Raw genomic sequence first — 22055 nt, forward strand, 5'->3', positions numbered from 1 at the left:
TCACAGCATCAGGAAGCTTGAGAACCACTGCTCTAGGCTAAATCCTCCTGCAATTAACTAATTAGCTAATCAATTGATTAATAAAAGCTTTTCTTTGGGGATTTAGCTCAGTGGTAGAGCGCTTGCCTAGCAAGCACAAGGCCCTGGGTTCAGTCCCCAGCTCCGAAAAAAAGAAAAGAAAAAAAAATAAATAAAAAATAAAAGCTTTTCGGGGTTGGCATAAAGTCTTAGATCTTTAAATTTCCCTCAAGCTACAGAAGAGAGGACTCTGCTCTGCTCCCAAAGCAGTAACTATCTGCTTAGAGCCTGCCCCTGGCCAAACACTGCTGCTGCTCTGGTGGTCACTAGAAAACTCCACAAGCTCTTCACAGTGTCGCGGCCACACTCATGTGCTGGTCTATAGTTAACACGCCTGCAGTGAACCCCACGTACATCACCTCACTTGATCCTTCCTTGCAGTCAACCTTGTTCTCCCACAGATGAAGCAACAGAGCCTGAACTCCTGATTGATCTTCATAGCCTTGGCTAGCTGGCAATATGGAGTCTGTCTCGCCCTGGGAATACCAGGAAAAGGACCTGCCCCAGGGTCCCCAGGTGAACATGTGACCAGCAGGCCGTCTCAGCTCAGCCCTAGACTCTCTCTAGTCGCCTGCCACTGCTCCCCACGCCCACCTGCGGGTCGGGGAGAGTTGGTTCATATCCAGCTCCTTCCCTAACCTTTACATGCTGGTTACTGACTGGCCTTCTGCCCCTAAGTTGCTGCCTTCTCCTCTGACCTCCTTGACACTCCCTGGACCTCATGGCCCTGGGATCACAGGTAGGAGGTTCTCTTGCTGGCCCCTGATAGTCTGGAATTTGGCCATGAGCATTTAACATCCTGGAAGCTTGGTAGTCTGCTCCGTGAGTCCTGTGGCCCCATGAGGGAAGGTAGGATGGTAGATTGGAATGGGAGTAATAGGCCAGGATCCCCACTGGGCTCCTCCTACTACCTCAAAGGAGCCCGTCCTCCACCCGAAGTCACTTCCAGATCAGAGATCCCATGACATCTTCCTTCCCTTTTCAATTTTAATTTAAAAATTAACTCTAGGGCTGGACGTTCACATCTGTAGTGGCAGCACTCAGGTGACTGAAGTAGGAAGATTGAGGCTTTTGGTTTTTGTTTTTTTTTTTTAAATTACATTTTCTTGGGGGATGGGGCAGACAGCTTGTAGGAGTCAGTTCTCTCCCACCACCAGGTGACTCCTCTGGATTGAACTCAGCTGCTTGGTTGTGGGAACAGAGTCTTTACCTGCTAAGTCTTCTCATCTGCCTTCCCTACCTCTAACGCCTGGGAAAAAAGTTTATTGGAAGAGTTATTAATGCCATGCATGTAGTCAGAGACAGTGTCTAACTTTCCCTTCTATTTGCTGTGACAAGGTTAGACCCCATGACCATCATGGTGGGGAGCATGGCCGCAGACAGGCAGGCATGATGTGGGAGCAGTACATGAGAACTTTACATCCCTGACCCACAGGCAGCGGGCACAGAGCCACTGGGCACAGAGCCACTGGGCTTGGCATGGGCTTTTGAAACCTCAGCGACCAACCCCAGTGACACACTTCTGCTTCTGCCAAGAAGGCAACACCTTCTAATCCTTCTCTAAGGGTTCCACCAACAGGAGAGCACGTATTCAAACCTAAGCCTGCATGGGCAATGCTTGCTCAGAGATCAATCACTATTGGGGGGGTCTCTGAGGAGTAGGGTTCAGGCTTCAGTACTACAGACAGATCTCTAAAGAGAATCAGGTTGTTGCGCGCTCTCTCTCTCTCTCTCTCTCTCTCTCTCTCTCTTTCTCTCTCTCTCTCATTTATTTATTTTATGTATATGAGTGTTTTATCTATGTGCCAGATCCTAGTATAGATGGTCCACCATGTGGTTGCTGGGAATTGAACCCAGCACCTCTGGAAGGGCAGATGGTGCTTTTAACCACTGAGCCATCTCTCCAGTCCCCCACTACCACCACCACCCACCCACCCACCCCACCCCCACACACCTCTTTTTCTCGTTCTCTTTCTCTTTCTCTCCCCCTCCCTCCTCCCCTTCCTCCCTTCCTTCCTTTGTTTTGAGACAGAGTCTCAGTGTCTCTCTGGCTGGCCTGGGACTCACAGAGATTTGCCTGCCCCCACCTCTCCAGCATTTACACCACTGCACCAGGCCTCTTTTTCATTTAATTTCTTTCTTTCTTTTTCAAATTGAAATGAGCTTTGTATTAGCCTAGCTCACGTAGCTGGCATCCCCTCTCCTGAGAGTTCCTGACTTGTCCAGGGAGAGTGTCCTGGACAGGGATGGACAACAGGTTAGAACATCCTGTGGGACCTAAAGGGCGCTCAGGGTGTCGGAGGGAATGGGGCACAGCTAGTCCACTGAGAAAAACATCCATCTAGGCAGAGAGATCTTTACCCTGTAAAAACCTTTCTTCCTTACCGCGATGGGAAGGGTCAGGATTTGGTGAGTCTTTGAGAGGATTTGAGCGGCTCTCCCCTGAAGCCCATGTTTTCTTGCCTGTGCCTGCTTATTTGTACGTAGGAGCCCTGCCCTCTAGTGGCTAATTAAGGCATTACCTCTCTTACTAACACCAACAGCTCCCGCAAGTCCTTCTTGCCTTCTGCTCAATTCTGGAACAAAACTTCCCGCCCTACCTTACCACCCCAATGTTTCCCTGGGTTATAGGGCTTTCATCCTCAGCTTTAGGAGAGGCACTCACTAGTTCGCACATATGTGCTGATGCAAGAACTCTTTCCGGAGCTGAGGACCGACCGAACCCAGGGCCTTGTGCTTGCTAGGCAAGCGCTCTACCATCAAGCCAAATCCCTAACCCCACAAGAACTCTTACAGGCTGATTGAGCCTTCTCTCTACACCACCAAGAGCTCCTTTTTTTTTTTTTTTCTTTTTTTTAGCATCTGTTCCGTTGCCTGCCAGGTATCCGACTCTTTCTGTTTACCCCCAAATCATAGCTTGATCCACCCTGTCCAGAAGCTCCTGGCCATCCTTGCCTAAGCCCAAGGAAGCAGCCAGCATTTGCTGAGCTCTGGGAAGCCCCATGAAGAAGTAGGCTCACTCTGGCCCGTGCAGAAAGCTGGGCCTATCATGAACAACCAGATAGGCACATTTTCCCTGGGCAACTGGGCACCTTGGCAGCTACTGGTCACATTTAAGACCACGTCAGCCTGGCTCACACTGGTAATGTAGAGGGTGTCATCAGACAGCAGCATGACCCAGAGGGTGCAGAAGTCACAGATCCACAGTCGGTGCTCTGCTCCCACCTTCCAAACAGCTCACTCCTGGCTACTGCTCAACTGTGGTCTTGGTTTCCCGGGCCACACATTGTTGTGCTGCAGAAAATGGACCACTTAGGCACTCAGTGGGACAGGCACTGGAAGCAGCCTGCACTGTCCTGCTCCACCTTGGGCATCTCTGGACATTGATGGGAGAGGCGTTAGGTTACATGTGAGCGCCCACACAGTAGACCTGGGATCTGCCCACATCTGCTACTTCCTGGTGATGTCATCAGTATCCAACCGTGTAGTCACATGTCTGTGGCCAGAGCGGACTCGAAACACTGCTTTTCTTTGTTAAAATTCCTTGATTTGTAGCCAAGACAACTGGAAGCCCTCCCTCAACCTCTGGAATGCTGGGGTGATAGCCATGCTTGATCCTTGGTTTAAAACATTGCACATGACAATAGTGTGGGTACAAAAGTCAAAAATAATTTAAGTTGGACACATTACACAACAGTCCCCATTTTTTTTAATTTTTTGTTTAAATAAAATTATGGAACTTGGGGTGCAGAGTTAGCCAGCAGAATGCTTACCTAGCTTTGCACAGAGCTCTGGGTTCAGTCCCCAGTCTGAACCAGATGGAACCAGATGTGGGGGTACATGCCTGTAACCCCAGCACCATGGAGGTAAAGCAGGATCAGAAATTCAAGATCATTCTCAACCACAGGAAATTGTGAGGCCAGGGACTACCTGTGAGCTTCTTGAATTGAATTTGATTCCCTGTATGAACAGAGCAGTAAGTATTCTCTTTTAAACTATTTATGTATATGAGTGCTCTATCTGCCTGTACCCCTGCATGACCAAAGAGGGCCTCAGACCCCATTACAGATGGCTGTGAGCCACCATGTGGTTGCTGGGAATTGAACTCAGGACCTCAGGAAGAGCAGTCGGTGCTCTTAACCACTGAACTATCTCTCCAGCCGGCAGCAAGTACTCTTAACTTCTGAGCCATCTCTCTAGTGTCAAAAGAAAAATTTTATGGGTCCCTAAACATAGAGACCCAAGGCATATAAATCTAGTGACTGGGCTGCTCCTGCCCAGGCCCACTATGGGTACCACTGTGCCCTGTAGGTGCCATCTTGGGCACTGTCATGTCTTCTCATCCTCTGTCATAGCACTTTCTAGCTGTACACAGGCCACCAGTGGTGGCTCTGTATTAATACAGTGGGTATTCATGGGAGAGCAAGGTGTCCAGATGCAGGCAATCATATGCCATCAGGGTGGCACTGCTGTTGTTGGCCAAGGCCAGCCCCTTCTACTTCCAGGAGATGGCTACAGACGGCTCCCTTCCACCTGGCAGGGAGGGCAACAGCAGTTGACGTTTTCATATGGCCTCTGACAGCTAGGCTCCCACACAAAGGCCAGTTCAGAACTTGTAATACACCCTGAAGGGACGCTCAATACTGCCGGGACCTGGGGCCTCCTCTACCCTCAGTCTCCCTCCCCTTTACCCTATTCTGTGCCTGAGGAGGGGACAAAGAGGCAGAACTTGACTTTAAGGGCTCTAGGTACCAGAGGGAGGAGCTGGGATGGAGAGCAGGGCCTGGTTTATCAGAGCTGGCTGCTGTCCCATGGATAGATCACTGGAGCTGATGTCTGACAGGCCTGATTGATGGCCTCTTTCAGCTGAGCCCTGGCAACAGGACAGGGGTCAGGGCAGACACAATAGAGAGGTTAGGAGCTGAGGCATGGGCATTGTGTTCCCTGGGAGACACAGAGTCACCTCCTCCTTTCCCTGTGGGCCTATCTGCCTATCTACCCATGAGGTCAGCTTCCCAGGACTCCTGACTCTCCCTGAAGCCCCTCCCCACACTAGACAGAAGCTGATACCTCTGACTAGAGAAGGAACACACTCAGGCTTCACACAAGCACACACCTAGACTGGAAATTACAACCTGATATCCCACCTGACTCCAGGACAACATACAGACACAGGTCACTGGAAGATGCCTTTATAGATTCACACAGGACCATAGTCACCGGTGTCAGAAGTCCAGGGACATAGTGAAGCCGTGAAGTCACACACACAGGCGTTCTTCCACAAACATCGCAAACCATCACCCAGTGTGCACTTGAGGTGGGACAGCCCTAATAGATGAGACAGCATGTGGGCAACAGTGACTCTTGAGGGACCTATATGCTTGTGGGTCTCCCAGGGATATTCTTCTCCATCTCAGGCCCTGTAGGTGGCCAATGACTCTTCAGCCTACCTGTCATCCAGTCTTTTGGGCCCTGAGAATGTCTGTCTCTATGACTGTACTTCCAGAAGACCCTGGACCCCAACTTCTTCCTGCAGCCTCTTTCTACAGCCGTTGGTCAGGGCTTCCAGCTCTTGCCACGTCTGACCTCCACTCCTTCCTCCCATCTTTGGCCCAGCTGCTCCACCCCTGTGTGTCTCTTCTCACTGTGTGGCCACCACCTACACCCAAGTTTCCCTCAGAGTCTGCTAAATCCAGTTGGTCAGGACCTTAGTGCCTCCCCCAAGACCAGACAGCAGCAAGGGCAGCTCCATGACTTCCAGACCCTGTCCTCTCAACCACACACCTCTTCCCAAGGCGCTCTGGGCTTCTGTCCTTGGCCTTGGGTCCCTGGGCTGCCATTATCCCCACCAACACACGGGTGCACAGTGTACGGCCTCTGGCCTTGCTCTGGGAAGCTCAGAATTTGGGGAGAGTCATATCCTGGGGTCCTGTCTGTGTCCTCTGGAGGCTCCGTCTCTCTCTGCTGTTAGTCCTCATCTCTTCCACACCCCCTACCTCTGCTGATCTGTCCTTTCTTTTTTTTTAAAGATTTACTTATTTATTTATTTGTATATAAGGAGCTGTCTTCGGACACATCAGAAGAGGGCATCTGATCCCATTACAGATGGTCGTGAGCCACCATGTGGTTGCTGGGAATTGAACTCAGGACCTCTGGAAGAGCAGGCAGTGCTCTTAACCACTGAGCCACCCCTGTCCTTTCACATGGAAACATTTGGGGCAGGAGGAATGGAAGGATGTCAAGGAGTTCAAGCCACAAATCTCTGAGAAGAGCCGGGTGGGTTCTGACCTGGGGGTGGGGAAGGTGAGAACTTTATTCCATTAGCTCAGCTACAGACTCAGCAGCCCCTCACCCACTCCCAGTGTCACTTCCCAAAGCTGTCCTGTTTTTACTGGGACATTGGATTGGAGTCATTGGCATCAGGATACTGCCAGCCACTGAATGTTGGAGACCCCCAGGAAGCTAAGCAAAAGGTTGGGCTGCCTGCCTGCCACCAAGTGAGTCTGGGACTGAAAGACACCTGACTTTGAAAGTTGCTATTTGGGTTGGGGATTTAGCTCAGTGGTAGAGAGCTTGCCTAGCAAGTGCAAGGCCCTGGGTTCAGTCCCCAGCTCCAGGAAAAAAAAAAGAAAGTTGCTATTTGAACGGGATCTCTAGCTCCTGAACTCCAACCTTCTCCCAAAAAACAGAACTTCCAGAGAGTTAGAGCCACTCCTGGATGTAAGAGGTGTCTGGAGAGATGGGTCTGCATGTGCAGAATTGGCTGTGGCCAGTATGCCTTGGACTCAGTCCCCCTCTGTGTGGTCCTGCCCTGCTCTGTTTGGCTCCAGTTACTTCCTTACCTCCAACTTGCTCAGCACTTTGTTTCCATCCCACCTCTCACATCTCACAGACCACAGCCTTGTTCAGCTCCTACTGTGCCACCCCATGGGTTCTGTGCCTAAAAAGGATGTCATGACCTCACAGCCTCCCTAACCTGCCTTCCTGCCTTAGTCCTGAACTTCAGTATCCACAGCCTCTCAGAAGTGCTCCCACCCCTCTCCGGAGGACCCACCAAGTCAGAGCAGCCAGGGTAATTAACCCGAGACCCTGTGATGGGTTTGTTTTAATTGTCAGCTTGACACAATCTAGAATTACTTGGGATGAGTCTCAGTGAGAGACTGGTTAGATTAAGTTGGCTTAGGGCATATCTGTGAGATTGTCTTGATTATGTTAATTGATGTGGGAGGACAGCCCACTGTGGGCAACACCATTCCCTATGCTGAGGTCCTGGCTTGTCTAACAGTGAATCGAATGGGCTGAGTAATAAGCACGCATGCATTCATTCTCTCTCTACTCTTGACTATGGATAGGATATAAGGAGCTACTTTAGGTTCCTGATGCTAGAAATAAGTTAGGGGTTGCAAAGAAAGAGACCACTATTTCTTTTCTTTCTTTTTTTTTTTAAAGATTTTATTTATTTATTGTATGTATGTGAGTACACTGTCAATGTCTTCAGGCACATCAGAAGAGGGCATCAGATCCCATTACAGATGGTTGTGAGATACCATGTGGTTGCTGGAAATTGAACTCAGGATCTTGGCATGAGCAATCAGTGCTCTAACCACTGAGCCATCTCTCCATTCGGAGACCACCATTTCAACTGAATTGTCTGGACAAGACTAACAGACTAACATTATTCTTTTTTCTTTTTCTTTTTTTTTTTTTTTTGGTTCTTTTTTTTTTTTCGGAGCTGGGGACTGAACCCAGGGCCTTGCGCTTCCTAGGTAAGCGCTCTACCACTGAGCTAAATCCCCAGCCCCCTAACATTATTCTTGATCAAGTGGATGAACTTGGGAAGATTAACACCTGTAGACAGTAAATATGTTTGGTTTTTATTCTTACTCAGGTGGTGACTGTGTCCTTTCCCTATTGCCTGGGGTCTGACTGCACAATTTTAATTCAGTTGGCTTAGTCTGAAAAGAATTGGCACTTGAAACGAAGGAGGAAGGGGAAAGGGGTCACTGCTCCAGGCCATCAAATTCCTAGAAGACAGCAGAGGGCCTCTGTGTAAGCAAAGGTTTCCCTGGGGGGAGGGGAGAAGGGGAAGGGAGCAGTGGCTAAAACATTTGCATAAGATTTTAATTCCTTGTTCTTAACAAAAATTTTATAGAATTTAATAGAAAAACCTCAGACTTGCTATTTCTTTCTCTGGCACTGTGACTTTCTCCAACAATGGGCTGTAACCTGGATTAAAGCTGGAATGGACCTTTCTCCCTTAAGCTGGTTAAATCAGGTTATCTTATCACTGTGATGGGGATGGACTGGGAGCAGGGCTTCAAGGCCAAGGAGGTGACTGAATCACACTCACTGAGTATCTTGAGTGACAGAACAAGCTCTCTGAGGATGCATCGTCTGTAACCCACGAGTGTGTGATGGGCTTCTAGAATTGAAAGGATTTGTAGGCATAATCGGTAAGGCTTGACACAGAATGCGACAGCCGTGTGTGCATGCGTGTGTGCATGTGTATTTGTGGTGTGTGTGTGTGTGTGTGTGTCCTTTGCAGATCTGAGAGTGGAACTCTATCAGAACTTCACAGGTGACAGGCAAGGACTCTACCACTCTGGTCTATATAGTAGGTTCCAGGCCAGCCAGAGCTATATCGTGATACCCTGCTACCTTCACCTTCCAGAGTACCGGGGTTCCAGTCTCATACCCTGGAGGGACGGTGCCAGTTTTCTTTGATATGAAGGCTTGTGTGCCTCTACAATAGGCTGTTTAGTCAGATTCTGTGTTCAGGAAAGACCCTTTGTGGTGGGACTGTGCTGTGTGAGTTCCACCCTTTCAGAGGACACACTGGTGGGCCTCCCTTTAGTGATCTGAGACTGGCCAGTGCTTGGCCAGTGCTTCCGGGGCTGACAATCTGGTGCCCCTCCTCTGAATATCCATCTTAGTGAGGGCTTCTATCCTTGTGATAAAAACACCAGACCCAGAAGTAACTTGGTGGGGAAAGAGTTTAGTTTTACCCTATAGATTATAAACCAACCACTGAGCAAATCCAGGGCAAGAACTCAGAGCAGAAACCTGGAGGCAGACCTGGTGTAAATGCTACAGAGTAGTTACTTACTTACTGGCTTGTTCTCCCGGCTTGCTCAGTCTACCTTGTTATAGCACCAGCCCAGGGGTGGCAATGCCCACAGTGGTCGGGGCCCCTGACATTAGTCACCAAGCAAGAGCCCATCAAGCAGGCTGGCACTCAGGAAGCAGAGACAGGCAGAGATCTCTGTGAGTTTGAGGCTAACCTGGTCTACATAAAAGGTTCCAGGACAGCCAGAGCTGGAGAGACTCTGTCTCAAGGAAAGAAAAAAAAAAAAAAAAAAAGCCACCACGGCTCTGGGAAATAATTTTCTCAATTGGATTCCCTTGTCCAAGAGTCAAGCTTGTGTCACTTAGACTTCTGTTCAATACGTAAGCTGGTCATGACTGCCTGACTTTGTCTCATGTGGGATGAATAGTAATGAGTACCTGTCCCAACACGCCTTTTTCATTTGTTAATTGGAATTCTTGGTAGATTAAAAAACATATCGCTGGGCATTGGGGCACACGTCTTTAATTTCAGCACTTAGGATGCAGAGGCAGGAGGATCTCTGAGAGCTCAAGGCCAGCCTGGTCTCCATATGCATTCCAGGACAGCCAGGGCTGTATAGCAAGATGCGATCTAAAAACAAGACCAAAATAAAGCCAGTAATGGTGGTCATGCACGCCTTTAATCCCAGCACTCTGGAGGCAGAGGCAGGTGGATCTCTGTGAGTTTGAGGCCAACCTGGTCTACACAGCAAGTTCCAGGTCTCTAAAAAAAGAAAGAGAGAGAGAGAGAGAGAGAGAGAGAGAGAGAGAGAGAGAGAGAGAGAGGAAGAAGAAGGAGGAGGAGGAAGAGGAGGAGGAGGAGGAAGAGGAGGAGGAGGAGGGGGAGGAGGAGGAGAAAAGAAGGAAAAAAAGAGGGGCTGGAGAGATGGCTCAGTGGTTAAGAGCACCCGACTGCTCTTCCAGAGATCATGAGTTCAATTCCCAGCAACCACATGGTGGCTCACAACCATCTGTAATGAGATCTGATTCCCTCTTCTGGTGTATCTGAAGACAGCTACAGTGTACTTATATATAATAAATGAATAAATCTTTAAAAAAAAGTGTTTATGGCTGTTTTGCCTGTACTTGTGTTTGTACTCGGTGCCTGGTGTTCACGGAGGCCAGAAGAAGTCACTGGATCCCCCGAAACTAGCGTTATTGATGGTTATGGCCACCATGTGCAAACTGAAGCCAGCTCCTCTCCTCAGCTCAGCTAACCACTGAGCGCTGCCCCTCTAACCATTAATTGGAATTCCTCCATACACAAAAACTTTACAGAGCCACGGAGATGGCTCAGGCAGTTTAGTGCCATGCAAGCCTGAGGACCTGAGCCAAAGCCAAGCACTATGTGTACCTATAACCCCAGAGGCAGGAGGATGCCCTGGGCTCATTGGCCAACCAGTCTATCTGAATAGGTGAGCTGCAGGTTCAGTGAGAGACCCTGTTTTCCAAAAAGGAAAAGTGGAGGGAGATTGAGGAGGACATCTTGTGTGGATCTCTAGCTTCCACGTACATACGCACGCGCACACACACACACACACACACACACATACACATAGACACACACATACACACGGATAAAGACAGACAGAAAGACTAACACATACACACATATGGACAAAGACAGACAGAAAGACTGACAGACATGCACACACACACACACACACACACACACACACACACACACACACACGTGCACAAAGGCACAAGAACTTTCCAAGTGGTAAGACAGGAAAGAATGGTTTCTAATCAACTAGGACAGACAGTCTGGTGACTCTCAGAACTCACACAGAAGGGACAAAAGACTTCATTCTTTCAGTAGCTGCTGTTCTTGTCTTTGTTCCTCCCGCTTTAGTTTCACTCTCAAAAGACACCTTTAAAACACTGTTTCCGGGGTTGGGGATCTAGCTCGGTGGTAGAGCGCTTGCCTAGCAAGCGCAAGGCCCTGGATTCGGTCCCCAGCTCCGGAAAAAAAAGAAAAAAGAAAAAAACAAAACGTTGTTTCCAGTGCATTTGCTAATCTTGCTGATGGTCAAACTGCCGGATGCTAGGCCAACAGGAGCCGTGTACTCTTTACTGTCCACCATTTCTGCTGTCTTTTCTTCCTGGCACATATTTCCCAGACCTGGGAATCAACCCTCTCCAAGGAGCTGAGCCTCACAAGTTTTCAAAGCTATCTGATTATCCTTGACTTGTTAGCTTTTTAGGGATATTTTACACACTTGCTAATGTCTCACATGCTAAGCAAGAGACTTTTTTTCTTTTTGGAGTATGTTTTTACATGTTTGTTCACCATCTTGCCTAGTGCCACAGAGATCAGAAGAGGACATTGGATCCGATGGAACTAGAGTTACAGGGGTGTGTGTGTGTGTGTGTGTGTGTGTGTGTGTGCGCACTTGTGTGCCTGTGCAGTAAACTTCAAACATTGCTTCTCCAGAGCCATTCACCATGTTACCCTGTTTTCTTTTCTTTTTTTCTTTTTTCTTTTCTTTTTTTTTTTTTTGGTTCTTTTTTTCGGAGCTGAGGACCGAACCCAGGGCCTTGCGCTTCCTAGGTAAGCGCTCTACCACTGAGCTAAATCCCCAGCCCCCTTTTCTTTTTTTCTTTTCTTTTCTTTTTTTTTTTTTTTTTTTTTTTTTTCAGAGACAGGCTCCCATTATGAAGAGCAGAATAGCTTCCAACTCATGGAGATCTGCCCACCTGCTTCCCCAGTTCTGCGGTTAAAGGTGCGGATCACCACACCCCACCTACCGCCTTGTATTGTTTATGAAATCAAGCCTCTCACTGAGGAGGCCAGCAAACCCCAGATCTATTTGTTTCTGCCTCCCGAGTGATGGGATTACAGGGCATTCGGCTCCCTTGCTTTCCTTTTGTTTCTCTCTCTTTCTCTTTTTTTCTAAGACAGGGTTTCTGTGGAGCCCTGACTGTCCAAGGACTCACTCTGTAGATCAGGCTACCTTTGAACTCATAGATATCTACCTGCCTCTGCCTCCCAAGTGCAGTGCAGTGCTCGGATTAAAGACGTGCACCACCACCACCCGGGCTCTCCTATTTTTTTTTTTAATGATTTATTTCCTATGCATTAGTGTTTTGTCTGTGTGTATGTATGTGTGAACCTGTGGAATCCTCTGGAGTTACAGATGGTTGTGAGCTGCCATGTGGTTGCTTGGAATTGAACTCAGGTCCTCTGGAAGAGCAGCCAGTGCTCTTAACCACTGAGCCTCCGCCCCCAACCCCCTTGTCCTTTTATTTATTAGTTTTGGTTTTTTGAGATGAGGTTTCTCTGTGTAGCCCTGGCTGTCTTGGAACTTGATCTGTATAGATCAGGCTGACCTGAAACTCACAGTGACCTGTCCTACTTCTGCCCCGATTGCTGAGATTAAGGGCATGTGCCGTCATGTCTGACCATGTTCTGATTTCTGTGTGAATGCTGAGTATAGAACTCAGGCCTCCAAGCTTTGAATGATAACCATTTTATTGTCTGTTTGCTCTCCAGCCCCTGTTTTTGCGTCTTTTGAAGTATCTCAGGCTGGCCCTGTCTTAATTCCTAAGTGCTGAAATTAAGTCATGTCCCACCACTGCTGGGCCTCAACTGAAATTTGAAACACTTGTGCTTCAAAGGGTATTTCCAAGGCTGGAGAGATGGCTCAGGGGTTAAGGGCAGTGACTGCTTTTCCAGAGGATCCAGGTTCAATTCTCGCCATCCACATGGCTTCTTACAACTATCTGTAACTCCAGTCATAGGTGATCTGATGACTCACAGACACCAGGTATGTATATGGTGCACAAACATACATGTAGGGAAAACACACAAGAAGATAAAGAAAATAATAAACACCAGATATTTATGGGTGTGTGTGGGGGGCATTTCTAAGAGCTGGGCATGGTGGCTCACGTTTTTAATCTTAGTACTCAGGAGGCAGAGGCAGGAGATCTCTGTGAGTTCGAGGCCAGCCTGGTCCACATAGTAAGTTTCAGGACAACCAGAGAAACCCTCTCTCAAAAAAAATTTTATATATATATATATATATATATATATATATATATATATATATGTTCAGCTATAAAGTGGAATGAAACAGGGATCCACCAATCTAAAATATGCTCGGTGGGAAAGCCCATATAAAAGACCACATACTGCATGACCTCATGTCAAATGTCTATGCTGGGTGTGCTCATTGGTGCCAGTTTGGGCTACACAGTCACTTCCCGAGTGAGGTTTTCCTGTCAGCAACTAACTAATTAAAACAAACACAAGTGTCTAGAATATACAGATCTACAGACAGACAGTAGACGTGTGACTTTCAGTGCAGTGCAAAGGAAGATAGGTAGTGATTGCTAATGGTCAGGTGGCTCTCTCTGGGAAAATGGAAACATTCTAAGGAGTTCATTTTCTTTGTTTTGTTTTGAGATGGGTGCGGCTGTGTCCCGGAGCTTCCAACCACAGCATCTGGAGTGGCTTAGGACAGATGTGCCACAGCACTCAGCCAAAGGATAAACTGTAGTAGCACCGTAAAGCATCCACCGATCTGGGTGGGGACAGCTCAGTGAACACCTGTGTACACTCCTGAGGCCTAAGGTCCCACCTCACTCCCACAAAGAAATGCTATACCCGCATCCTACCCTAAAGACCCCTGGAGGAGAAGCCAGGTGCTCGTATCCCGCCGCCCTCCATTTATCTTTCAGTTTCAGGGCCAGCTAAGGTAGGGAAGGCTTCAAAGTCAGGTGAGTAACCTGTCCCATCAAAGTGGGCAAAATAACGCCTCAAGCCTTTCTTGCGCTGTCTGCGCTTGTGCAGTGATCCTGGGCTCGAGTTGGGCAGGTCAGACTAGGAGGAGACTCTTGGCAGTCACTCCAGGGTGACTGAAATCTTCCAGCCAGAGGAGGGATGATATCCCGGAGCTAGGAAAATGTCAAGGCTATTTCCAAACGGTGAAGTTTTGCAGGCCCTGAAGTCTTAGTCTCTTGTATCACACAAGCTTTTGCAGACAACTTACAAAGACGATGGTGACTGTGCTTGGAGACACTAAAAATTGAATTCCTAGAATTTTACACTTTTCATTTTTCTCAATCTAAAAATATAACACCTGCCTCATCCTACCCCCCCGCACTCTGTACCAAAAACAAACAAACAAACAAAAAACCAAAAAAAAAAACCAAACAACAACAACAAAAACCAAAACACACACACACACACACACACACACACACACACACACACACACACAGAGTTTTCAGATTTTTGTCTTGAGATGTGGTGCCCCTTTTGCTGTTTCGTGTATCAAGGACATGTGGTCTCAAGTCCCCCACCCAGGACGTCACAGCACTGAGACACTGAGAGGCTGGGGAGATAGCTCAGTTGACAGAGATGTGTCACCTAGCTGAATGACCCTAATCGATCTCCAAGACCTATACAGTGACCTATATGTTAGAAGAAACTGGACCCCCAGCAAGTGTCCTTTGACCTCTACATCCACACTGTGGCTTTGCCCCTCCCCGAGTAAATAATTAAAAAACAAAGATGGCATGTAAGACACTGGATTCTCTCTTTCCACTGTGTCTTCTCAGGGTGGTGGGCCATCATCTGAAGAAAGGACACCAGCCAGCACATTTTGCAACTATGTCATAATCCTACTTAATTTTGTTTCATTGTTTTTATACAAAAACCTAATTCCTTCAAATTTTATTTTTAGTTTCAATTGTGGTAAATAGAAAACTTAATTATTTTGAATTAAGGCGGCCGGAGGTGGGGAGATTCAAGGCCAGCCTGGACTACACAATAAGTTAAAGGTCAACTGGGCTACAGAGTACGCCTCTCTTCACAGGGAAAGTCTCTCTCGCTGAAAATAAGAAGGCAGCCCGCGAGCTTCCACCTTTATCAGTAGTTGCAGCCCCTGAGATAGCATTGAGCAGTAGCTGCTCCCAAGACTGAGGACTGAGTCCCAGAGTCCACCCCTGGGTCAGCCTTCTGTGCTAGAGTCCCTTTCTCCCCGTCTGTGGTTAAGGGTAGGCATTTTGGATCTTGTGGCTAATGTCCTACTGCAGAGTAAAGTGTGAGGTCAGCATTTAAGCCAGCCCTGCTCAGTAGAAACGTGTGAGCCACAATGAGAAAAACAGGAGACACACTGGGTAACGTGAACGATTCGGAAGAGAGTGTGTGAGGGGTGGGGAGAGCACACGTGACCCCTGTAACTCTAAAGTGGCAGTGTTTTAACAAGCCACATTAAAATGTAAAAAAAAAATATTTATTGGGCTGGAGAGAGGACTCAGGGGTTAAGAGCACTGGCTGCTCTTCCAGAGGTCACAAGTTCAATTCTCAGCAACCACATGGTGGCTCACAACCATCTATAATGGGATCTGATGCTTTCTTCTGGTGTGTCTGAAGACAGCTACAGTGTACTCACATACATAAATAAATCTTTTTTAAAAATTACTTATTTAGTTTTTTTTTTTTTTTTTCCGGAGCTGGGGCTCAAACCCAGGGCCTTGCGCCTGCTAGGCAAGCGCTCTACCGCTGAGCTAAATCCCCAACCCCTTGTTTTCAACACAAAGTTTCTTTGTGTAGCCCTGGCTGTCCTGGAACTCACTCTGTAGAACAGGTTGGCCTTGAACTCAGAGATGTCTGCTCCTGCTTCCCAAGTGCTGGATTAACGGTGTAAGCCACCACCAGCTGGCTATAGGTCCCGCCTTTGACGAACCATGCTTCGATCTTGCTTATGTGGCTCACAGTTATTCTAGCAGACAGTGCAAGTCTGGGTCAATGTAAGCCTTCACAAACAGGAGTGCGCACTTCGCTCTTGGGCCTGGAAGACCTGGGCAGAGGTGGTAGGGGAGCGGTCAAAGAGGAACTGCTGTTAGCCAGCTGGCACATCTGCCTACCCACCCCACCCAGGCTTACCTCACCCTTGCTCTTTCTGGGGCAGATTGGAGAAGTGAGCAGTGAACCAAATTACTGGTGGATCTGTCAGTGTGCAGACATGGCTTTCATCTCAGTTAGCGCAGGCTCCACTTTCAGCGAGCCTGCTGGTGCACGTGGGGTGGGATGCGGGCTTTGGGTCAGGAGGGCTGGCAGTAGGGGTCCAAGCTTTGGAAGCGAGGCATGTTTCTTTCCTTAAGATAATCCTTATTTATTTTAAGGGTCTACGTGTCTATGCCAGCCATCATACAGATGACATGCGGGCCAGCAGCGGGTGTTGGCTCCCCTGGAACAGGAGTTAAAGGCAGTTGAGCAGCCTGAGGCCCGATGGAGACGCTGAGAACTCATCAGCAACAGTAGCAAGTGCTCTTAGCCGCTGAGTCCTCTCCCGCCTGATGGGCGTTTAGGGCCGCTCAGGCTGGGGAGAGGTGTAGAGTGGGAAAGAAAGCAAGAAGAAAACGAGCAGAGCATTGTACATGACCACGGCTCAAAACAGAGGCACTCTGGCTCCTGGAAGACAGGCGCACGCATCACTTAACCTCCCCAGATTCCAAATGGTGAGCTTTCTAGATTCTTCTTTCAGGAGGCAAAGAATCGGTCCTCTCTCCCCCTCCCCCACCCCGCTACTGCACCCCTGCAGGGTCTCACAGCCCCACCCTAAGGGACTGTGAAAGTCAAATGTTCCACCTCTTGAAGTCTGTGATTGGCCAGGAGTCTTGAGGCTGAGGACTCCTTCCCCCCTCTCTGATTGGCTTCTGTAGATCACTGAATTTCCTTCCTCATCCCTCCCTGAGTTTGTTTTACAAGGTTGAGACTTCCCAGGACCAGCCACACACAAGGCTGAGGTGATGTGTGAGGGCAGGCAACAAAGGGCAGTGTTTCTGAACGCCTCGATCTGCGTCTGCAGTAGGAATCAATCCTCTGGGATCCTACAGCTCCAGAGACAGCAGTGTAAACGCAAAAGACGTAAACACCAACCGGCAGGGCTTCTCCAGGACCAACCAGGGTCAGCTGTGATTATCAGAAAGGCTCAGCCACAGCTTGGGGCCACATGAGGTCAGGACAGGAATGCGCGAGTAGCCCCACAGACACAGGAAGGGCCAGATAAGCTCCAGTTGTTTATTACAAAATAACGACTCCATATACAAAAGACACCTGAAACCCCGTACAGCCACGGTGGCCTGTACCCCCCCAGGGCCCCTCCCTCAGGCAGAAGGTCTCAGATTCGAAGGTCTCCAGACAGGAGGGCATTGTAGCGGGCAGGTGTGAGGGGCAGGTAGGCACCTTTGTCCTGGTCCAGAACATAGAGGGGGTCGGACAGTGCACTGGGGTCAAAGCCCTCATTTGCCATCCTAACCTTCTGCTGTTTGAAGGTCTCAGTAGTGGCCAAAGACTCCTGGGGAGAGAAGGGTGTTTTCAGAGAGAGCTGGAGGAAATATATAGTCTGTCCACTTAGCTCAGGTGAGTTGCCCGAGCTCTGCTTTGGGGCAGGTATGGGGGAAGGGGACATTATATAAAATTAAGGTGAGGTGGTAACAGAGAGAGGGAGCCAGGCCCTAAGGGGGAGGGGATAAGAAGGGAGATCAGTGGACGGGGCAACAGCTGCTGTCTCTTAGTAGAGGACTTGCCTGGCAAACATGCAGACCTGGATTCAACCATCTCAACCTGGGAACCATGCTGGGAGAAGGTGGAGAGGGGAGCACCTCTGGGACTCACTGGCCAGCCAATCTAACCTAACTGGTAAGCCTAAGCCGACCAGGACCCTGTGTCATAGGAGGCAGTGGGTTTTCTGAGGGTGACACTCAAGGTTGTCCTCTGGCCTCTATCCATATCCACATGCACATGCGCGCGCGCGCGCGCACACACACACACACACACACACACACACACGATTAAAGGGAAAGACACAAGGAGCATGTGCCCATCAGGGAAGTGTCTTTTCATGGAGTCCCCTATGTGGGGTTCCTTGTGGGTTTAAGAACCACTAGCAGTTGCAGGTACATGAATGAGGAGCTGGGGCAGGAGCAGCCGGTTACCTGCAGCCTGAGGAATCGAGGTCGGGCATACGGTGGCAAGTTCTCAGAAACATGGGTGTAGAGCTGTACAAGATCCAAAGCCTGCGGGGGCCGCAGAGCCAAGGCCGCCATTCCTGCCCTGCCTTCGTGCCCTGGTTGGTGCGGGAGACATGTAAGCCCTGTGTTCCCTTGTGCCCAAACAGTACTATGCAGGGTAACTCCCTGCCTTTCATGTCTAAGCACCTGGCACCGTGACTCCATAGATGTTCACTTCCTGAAGGAAGTCCAGGGCCTCCAAGACCTCAGCCACTTCGGTTGTGGCCACATTCTCTCCCTTCCACCTGTTGGCAGAGCGGGGAGGAACTGAGAGACAGGCGTTATAGGAGTGTTGCTGAGGAGACAAAGACTTTAGGGGATAATGTGGTTGATGAAGTCTGAGAAAGAGATGGGGCTGGACATGGGAAGAGGAGGGGGACAGAGTTGGGCTGCTGAGGTTTGAGTCACTGAGTTTGGAAATCTGAGAAGATTGGGAAGTTACAGGGATACCTGAAGGTGTCTCCAGTACGATCGTGGAAGTGAAGAAAGCCTTGCTCATCACAGACCAAGAGGTCCCCAGTATTGAAGAAAATGTCCCCAGGCCGGAAGACATCCTTCAGCAGCTTCTCCTGGGCCAGCTCTGGAGCCCCAGCATAGCCCAAGAAAGGGGACTCCTGGCTCACTGGGGCCACCAGCAAGCCTGGCTCACCTGGAAGAATTACCGGGGCAAAGGGGGGTTACTCACCTGAACCCCAGGTGACACCCCCTTCTCAGGTGCCAAGTTCAACCCTGTGTGCCAGCTTCACCTCCCGCCTAAGTACAAACCTGGAGACGCGGCCATGCAATGCCCCTGGGCATTCCGAATAGGTTCCCCTGTCATGACATCATATCGAATCAAGGAGAAGGGGAAGATGTGCTGGGGAGGGGAGAGCCACACTGGGTCATGTTAGCTTCCGCACGGAGCCTCTTTTCTCACCATCCCCCTTCTGCTCAGGGGGTTCTTGTGTCCACTCTGTTTCTCACCTTGTAGAGCCAGGAAGCACGCCCCACCGCACCCTGCTGTCCCGTGTAGTTGAAAGTAGCCACGTTGCCCTCTGTAGCGCCATACGTCTCCAGTATCTGCAGGGGTCCAAAGCGCCGTACAAACCGATCCCAGGTGTCTGGGCGCAGCCCACTGCCCACTGCCAACCGGACCTTATGGCCACATTCTGCCTTGCTCTGAGATGGTGAGAGGGAGACAGGGGCTCCAGCACCAAGCTTCCAGATCCCCAGAGTGAAGCCCTGTTCCCCATTCTCCAGAACCTCCTCCCATTATGCTCCCTTTCTGTTTCCCTTGAAAGCAGGGGGCCGCGTCAGCCGTGGGCTCCAGGTTTCCCCTCTCTAACTTCCAGAAGTCTTGATGTCTCCTGTTGTCTGGCCTGCTCTGTAGCCTACTCACCGGGGGTTGGTTGACCAGGTATCGGCACAGCTCCCCAATGTACTGGAACACCGTCACCCCGTGCCTCTGGCAATCCTCCCAGAACTGGCTAGCTGAGAACTTGGGTTTCAGTACCACAGTGGCCCCTACCAGAATCAGGAGAGAAGGGAGGGTCAAGAGAGGACTATAACCACTACTGCTCCCTCGTGTCTTTAGCAAGTGGAGTGGCCAAGTCCTTCCCCACTTGTGTTTGGTGAGGCTAATGTTCTCTTTCGTTCTCTGGCATCTAGAGGCTGTTAACTGTGTAGCCTCCACAGCTGCTCAGACTGTGGCTCTGACTTGTGCAATGTTTCCTACTGTACCAGGAATTCCTACAGTAGGGAATGCCTCCTTCTATCTGGGGCTCAGGAAAACTCCCAGGCAAGGCAGGCATAGAAGGTACTTCAGAACTTGCTAGAGCAGTGGCTCAGTGGCTCTCAACCTGTCCTTTGCAACTCCCTCAGGTCCCATATCAGATGTCTACATAACAGCAAAATTGCAGTTATAAGGTAGCAATGGAATAACTTTATGGTTTGGGGGTCACCATGCTGTGAGGAACTATGTTAAAGGGTGGCAGCATTAGGAAGGTTGATAACCACTGTGCTAGAGGAATATGTGAGAGACTGAATAATGCCCAAGGAGAGACTAACCGATGCCCAAGCAGCCCACAATGCCCAGCAGGGAGCCAGACATGTGGTACAGTGGGAGTGCGAGGTAGATCACGTCCTCCTGGTGGACTCCACAAAGCTGGTAGAATCCCTGGCACTGTAGGACCTTCAGATGACTGACTCGAGCAGCCTTGGGCAGGCCTGAAGGGTGGCAAGACCGGCATAGTCAGGGAAAGGGTCTGAGCTGTGTCCTGGAAAAGTAGGTAGTTTGGGGACTGGAAGGAAAGAAGCTGTGCCTGGGATGGTGTCCAGGGTGACCTGAAAGTAAAAGAGGTCCCAGTCCTCTCCCCAGACCTTGCCACCCACTGCCTCAGTATCTGAGAAGTAAGGATTTTATCCAGTCCTCACCAGTAGTGCCAGAGGTGAAGATGTACAGGCAGGTGTCCATTATGTTCTGGGGGGCAGAGAGGTACCCCGGCACTGGCTCATCCACTTGGGTTGCTGCCTCCGACAGCAAATTGCTGATTCCAGCAAGATTAGTTCCGGGGCCCGTTGCCCATAGGTGGAGCCCCATGGCTCTCAAGGCCGGCAGATCCGGCTCCAGGGATTCCAGGAACTCTACAAGGGTAGGCAAACCCAGCTTCAAGGCTCTCCAGCTAATCTAAAGCCTTCATCACCTGCTGGTTTGCACTGTCCTTGTGCAACGCTCTAGGGTAAGGGTAGCACTGTGGGGATCCCACGTCTTGCCTGAGACCTGTAATCCGACGGTTTAAGAATCCCTTGGGTTTAGTATATCTTTTCCCAAACCCAGGCCTCTTAACCCCACTCACTTTTGCACCTCAAGTCTAGGGACCAGGCACGCCCTCTCAGGCTCCCAGCCTTACCTGTGGCTAGCACGACCGCGCTCGCACCGCAGCTGCGGAGGCAGTGCAGCAGGGGCCCTCGGCGTAAAGCACTGGGCACGAAGGCCGTGCGCAGGCCAGCTTTGGCCAGTCCGAACCAAAGCCATAGGAATTCCGGGCCCGCAGGGAGGAGCAGCGCCACAGTCGCCCCGGGTGCCAGAGGGGGCGCGGTCGTCCCTCCAGCAGCCGGGTCTCCAGCCGCAGGCGCCACGCGAGCGTCTTCCTCCGTGCTGCCCCTGCCCGAGCCTCGGCCGCCCGCGGTCCATCCCCGTGCGCGCAAGAAGGCACGAGCAATTCGGTTGCTCTCGCTCTCCGCCTCCGCGTAGCTGAAGCACCGTGCGCCGTAGATGAGGAAGGTGCGTGTCGGCTGCTCTCGGGCCAGGTGCGCTAGACGCCAGGCCAGGCTGCATCCGCCCTCAGGGCTCTCTGGGTCCGCGGCCGCTGCGGCCAGCGCGCGTGCTCGAAGGGCCCTTTTGCAGCGGAGGGCGCGAACTGTGAAGGCCAGGTCTGCCCGCAGCCAGCGCAGCTGAGGCCAGAGGTCTAACTTGAGCAGCAGAGGCAGCAACAAGAGTAAGGGCAGCAGCAGCAGGAGGGCCGCCATGGTGCCCTCTTCCTCTAGCTCGTCCCAGCAGCTCACATACACTCCAGGTGGTCCTTCCTGAAACACTGAGCCCGCCTTGGTTCGGCTCCGTAAAACCCTTGTTCTCCCGAACGTGGCGCGCGTGCGCCGGCACCCGCCCTTCCCACCCAGCTTCTGCGGTGTGGCGCGTGAGCCAGAAGTGCGAGTCGGGGGCGGCCCGGCCCTCCCCGCAGCCCAGGCCCCGCCCTAGGCGCGCTCGCTCCGGGATTTGACTGCTGGTGGCCAGCAGCTTGTCGGGTCTGAATAGGTGCCTACCCTCCACCCTACAGCTGTGCATTTTCAGGGCCATCTAAGCTATT

General features: G+C 50.4%; 1 protein-coding gene across 1 annotated transcript; it reads right to left on the reverse strand.

The window, feature by feature from the left end:
- Positions 1 to 17197: 17197 nt before the first annotated feature.
- Positions 17198 to 21866, reverse strand: Slc27a3 (solute carrier family 27 member 3). Its single transcript, NM_001106439.1, has 10 exons — positions 21099 to 21866; positions 20623 to 20832; positions 20257 to 20415; positions 19589 to 19713; positions 19174 to 19368; positions 18976 to 19066; positions 18661 to 18859; positions 18358 to 18455; positions 18136 to 18266; positions 17198 to 17495 (listed from the first exon to the last, which is right to left on the reverse strand). Exons 1-10 carry the CDS (start codon positions 21715 to 21717, stop codon positions 17319 to 17321), a joined length of 2004 nt encoding a protein of 667 aa, NP_001099909.1. The 5' UTR covers positions 21718 to 21866; the 3' UTR covers positions 17198 to 17318.
- Between the last annotated feature and the right edge of the window lie 189 nt (positions 21867 to 22055).

The sequence above is a fragment of the Rattus norvegicus genome, chromosome 2 (genome assembly GCF_036323735.1).
Source record: "Rattus norvegicus strain BN/NHsdMcwi chromosome 2, GRCr8, whole genome shotgun sequence".
NCBI classification, from domain to species: Eukaryota; Metazoa; Chordata; class Mammalia; order Rodentia; family Muridae; genus Rattus; species Rattus norvegicus.

Bases quoted from the DNA above. Each gene is read 5' to 3' on its own strand.
- Slc27a3 (NM_001106439.1), bottom strand. From the start codon at position 21,717: ATGGCGGCCCTCCTGCTGCTGCTGCCCTTACTCTTGTTGCTGCCTCTG. The intron at 20,833-21,098 runs GTAAGGCTGGGA...CTACCCTTGTAG, and splicing joins CGCGGTCGTGCTAGCCACAG to AGTTCCTGGAATCCCTGGAG. The intron at 18,860-18,975 runs GTTTGTACTTAG...TAATTCTTCCAG, and splicing joins TTGCATGGCCGCGTCTCCAG to GTGAGCCAGGCTTGCTGGTG.